This window comes from Triplophysa dalaica, chromosome 21, assembly GCF_015846415.1.
Source record: "Triplophysa dalaica isolate WHDGS20190420 chromosome 21, ASM1584641v1, whole genome shotgun sequence".
NCBI lineage: Eukaryota > Metazoa > Chordata > Actinopteri > Cypriniformes > Nemacheilidae > Triplophysa > Triplophysa dalaica.
In genome coordinates this window covers 7,438,203-7,442,500 of record NC_079562.1, presented here as the reverse complement: position 1 = coordinate 7,442,500, position 4,298 = coordinate 7,438,203, and the positions used below count along the sequence as shown (strand labels likewise).

General features: G+C 37.6%; 1 protein-coding gene across 1 annotated transcript in view; it reads left to right on the top strand.

The window, feature by feature from the left end:
* The window catches only part of LOC130410183 (fer-1-like protein 4), a 20,315-nt gene extending 16,797 nt beyond the window's left edge, over positions 1–3,518 (top strand). Inside the window, exons 40-46 of the mRNA XM_056734709.1 lie at positions 1–119; positions 577–662; positions 815–913; positions 1,983–2,224; positions 2,395–2,693; positions 2,795–2,895; positions 3,097–3,518. The exon at positions 1–119 is cut by the window's left edge and continues 63 nt beyond it. Of these exons, the coding sequence (XP_056590687.1) occupies positions 1–119; positions 577–662; positions 815–913; positions 1,983–2,224; positions 2,395–2,693; positions 2,795–2,895; positions 3,097–3,277 (1,127 nt within the window). The 3' untranslated portion in view covers positions 3,278–3,518. The remainder of the gene's footprint in view (positions 120–576; positions 663–814; positions 914–1,982; positions 2,225–2,394; positions 2,694–2,794; positions 2,896–3,096) is intronic.
* Positions 3,519–4,298: the final 780 nt, after the last annotated feature.

Sequence of the window (4,298 nt, the reverse complement as noted above, 5' to 3'; positions counted from 1 at the left end):
TGAGCGTTCTCCAGCGGTGGGGAGAAATGAGAGAGTTTTGTGAGGGAGCGTGTCCTCTTGTGCCCGAGCATGTGGAGGTCCGATCACTGCTCAGCGCGGAGAAACCAGGCCTTCCTCAGGTCAGACTGTTGTGCTCATAGAACTACGTTGCTTTTATATAAGGCTACTTTTAGCCCCGGAGATTTTATGAACTTCTCGACTGTTGAGACTGAGAATGAGAATGAAGTTCTTTGTCTTTGTGACGTTTCTCCTAAAACTGCATTGGAGGAAAAAATAAGACAAATACATGGATTATGGGGTTGTAAAAATATAGATATATGAAATAAATTGGATTTGTATTCAAATTATTCATATTGAGATTAAATTGATTGATGTCTAGGAGAAATTAAGAAATTTGTGGAAAAAAACGTTTTTACATATGAGTTTACTTAAAGGCGTTTATCCTGAAGTCTCCACAAATGTGACGTATGGCATCGCTTTATCGTTCCTTGAACTTTGGGTAAAAGCGTCTGCTAAGGGACTTAATGGAAATTAGTTGCAGAATCGTTCATATTTGCAATATCTTTATTCTGACAGGGTTATGTTCACATGTGGATTGATATGTTTCCTGTGGATGTACCTGCACCACCACCTGTTAATATCAAGCCTAGACTTCCAGTGAGGTAATGAATGGATAGAAATCACTACATTCAACCAATATATTTTCGCAACCCTGCTGTGACATTTGAAGTCTTGTTCAAAGGACACTAAATATCATAAAGATTCTAATATAGAGAATGAGGGGATCTAAAGAAAACAATTCTACTTTTTCCAGTTATGAGTTGCGTGTGATAATTTGGAACACTGATGATGTCGTACTGGATGATGTCAATCCTTTTACTGGAGAACCATCAAGTGACATCTATGTTAAAGGGTCAGAAAACACATCAGCATACACCAATAAAACTTGTTACACAAATAGTAAAAACATTTTTTAAAGGGACAGTGCACCCAAACATGAAAGTTCTGTCATCATTTACTCACCCTCAGATTGTTCCAAATCTGTATAGATTTCTTTGTTCTGCTGAACACAAAGGAAGATATTGGGAAAAATGTCAGTAACCAAACAGATCTGTCATGTCTTTCTTGGTCTTGTGGCAGAGTCATGGCAAAGCCATAGGTTTTATGTGGAGAGAGACATTTCGGCACTTACGGCCTTCTATACTCTGTCTCTGGTTTTGTCTCTGTTCCCGCCCTCTCGTTCCTCGTTTCTCTCTACATCAGTGTTTCATCCTCGACACCTGTCCATTGTAAATTATCCATTGTTACTCTCCTTTTAAAATGCCCTTGGGTTTGCTGTCCTGTACTTGTTCGTTGTGCTTAAATGTTGTGTATTGCCTTGCCTCGTATTGCCTTCTTCCCTTTGGATTACCTTGTCTTGTGTCTACCTAGCCGAGTTATTAGTTTGCTTCCTGTCGTTTTTAGTGTAAATCTTGTTTTCTTATTTTTATCCCCCTCATGGGAAGTGTTTGATTTCTTGTTTTGTTAGCGTGTTCCCCCGCCGTGGGTCTTTATTTTGATTATTAAAAGTCTGTATGTTACCCCGTAACGATTCCTGCGCTTGGGTTCTTCCTCTCGCTGTCATACCCCCCCACTCCCCTGACAAGATCTCAATCCGCATTTACTTCCATAGTAGGGAAAAAAAATACTATGGGAGTTAATGAGCGATGAGATCTTTTGGTTACTGGCATTCTTCCAAATATGTTTTTTTTTGTTTAGCAGAACAAAGAAATTTATACAGGTTTGGAACAACCTCAGGGTGAGTAAATGATGACAGAAATGTTACTTTTTGGGTAAAAGTTCCCTTTAAAAACCATTGCAATCACAATAGTGTATTATACATACTGTCATTACATGCTGTCCAACATCATACTTGCTTATGTTTTAGTATGATATGATATTAAAATAATATATACATTTTTTACACAAATTTTCATTACCAGTTGGGTTAAAGGTCTGGATGGTGCGAAACAGGAGACAGATGTGCACTTTAATTCCCTAACCGGAGAGGGCAACTTCAACTGGCGCTTTGTCTTTCAATTTGACTATCTCCCCACGGAAAAGGAGATAATCTTCAAGAAGAAGGAGTCCCTGTTCTCTATAGACGAGACTGAGTTTCGCCAGCCAGCTGTTCTGGTCCTGCAGGTTTGGGATTATGACCGCATCGGTTCCAATGATTTCCTGGGTTAGTAGTTCTAAGTACTGGTCAAGGGTTGAGTGGTCATTTTGCAACCAAGCAAGTTCCTCTTTAGCTGACATTAGAGTACGTAGAAAAAAAATGTTGTGTACAAACTTTCATTTCATTTTTCCCTACTTCATTTCATTTTGATTTTCCCCAATTCTTGGCTTCTTTAGGTTCCATCGAGTTGCGTCTCAGTGATATGGTCCGTGCAGCAAAATCATCAGCGCAATGCAGTGTCCAAATGGCCAAAGACAAGGCTGGTCCTCGCTTCTCCATTTTCCGCAGCAAGAGGATGAAAGGCTGGTGGCCGCTCATCAAACTGAAGAGCCAGGAGGACATTGAGAGGGAGGAGAGAGAGGCAGAACAGGAGAAGAAAAACAAAAAGAAGAAAAAGAAATCGAGCAAGCGTGGTAACATGAAACCTGAAGATCTGCAGTTTATTGACAGTAGTGGAAACACATTTCTGTTAATGGTAAACAGACTTTTATAACACATCAACAAAGACTAAAATTAGTGTGCTAACACAATTGTTTACATTATAACTGTCAACTTTATCTTTTGTGTGGTTTGAAGGGTAAAGTTGAGGCAGAGTTCCATCTAGTGACAGCTGAGGATGCCGAGAAGAGTCCTGTGGGTAAAGCCCGTAAGGAACCTGAACCACTGGAAAAACCAAAGTAAGGCCCTCACTATATTTAGTTTATTAATGTGTACCCCAAAAAACATTTGGACACTTTCTGCACACATTTTAGGTTATTCAGTAAAAAAAAACTATACAAAAGTTTACAACCAATCACTTTTGAAGCCGTATTTTATAGTTTAGTATACTTAAGCGTGTAGAAATGTATTATTAACATCTATACTCCTGTCTCTTTAAGCCGTCCCAAGACGTCTTTCAACTGGTTTGTGAACCCCATGAAGACCTTTGTGTACTTCATATGGAAGAAGTACAAGAAGTACATCATTGCTTTGATCATTCTGGTTATTCTGGGAGTTTTCCTCTTCCTCATTCTCTACACCCTGCCATCACACATCAGCCAACTTATTGTCAGCGGATGAGAAAACGGAAACACACATAAGCACCAATTTAAACAACTGAGAACTGTACAGGATTTCATCTGCGTGTATAAGTCTTTAAAAATACAAGCAAGTCTGGGATAGTTAATGTAATATGTTTATTTTCCGATCACGCTGCTGATTTTTATTATGTTGATTTTAATATCGTTTGTAATATATTCTTGTTTTTAAAATGAATTAATTTGACTATAGTCAATAAGAATAAACTGTTTTAGATAATGAAGCATGTATTGAAAAAATAATTGCATTTATAATTGTATCTATCTACATTCTCTGCAACATGAAGCAGGGCATTAAAAGTATAAACAGAAACAATTATTGCCTTATCGTATTCAGAACAGAAAATACATCTAGATGGCCAAGCCTTCTCATGTCATATTTTAAAAATATTTCTGTCGAGTTTTAGAGATTATTATCTGCAGGGGAAGAGAAGTGAAAGACACGAGGTAGATTTATCAGTTTCAGACACACAGGGATTTAGACATTTAAGGTTCATGATAGATCGCTGTTCGTGAGAGCCACATGGCAGAAGATTGGATAAATGGAATTGCATCCAGATGGGTTACAGTGAGCTTCCATGAGACTGCAGGTTTATGCGAGACAACAAATTTGTCACAGACACCTCAATTAATTCACATTTATTACAGATTTTCAGAAATTCTAATTAAAAAATGAGTGCATTACATTCAAGAATTCTGCATTTCGTCAGAATATCTCATGCTATTGTTTAACAGTTTGACCTGCCTGGTAAAACAACTGTGCATTTCCAAAAGTAAACAACAATATAAAATGTAACTGATGGAAATTATATCTTTCATGCCTATAACCCAGCTTTGGGTAATTCATTCACTATCAACAAGCTGTAGTAATAGAATTAAGTGAAACCTGACTGACATAAGGGAATACATCTAAAAACTGGGAGATAATAATTAAACAAATTTTGATCTTAGTTTAGTCAATAAATACAGCAGATTGTAGAACTGAATGGTTGTGCTTCATCATA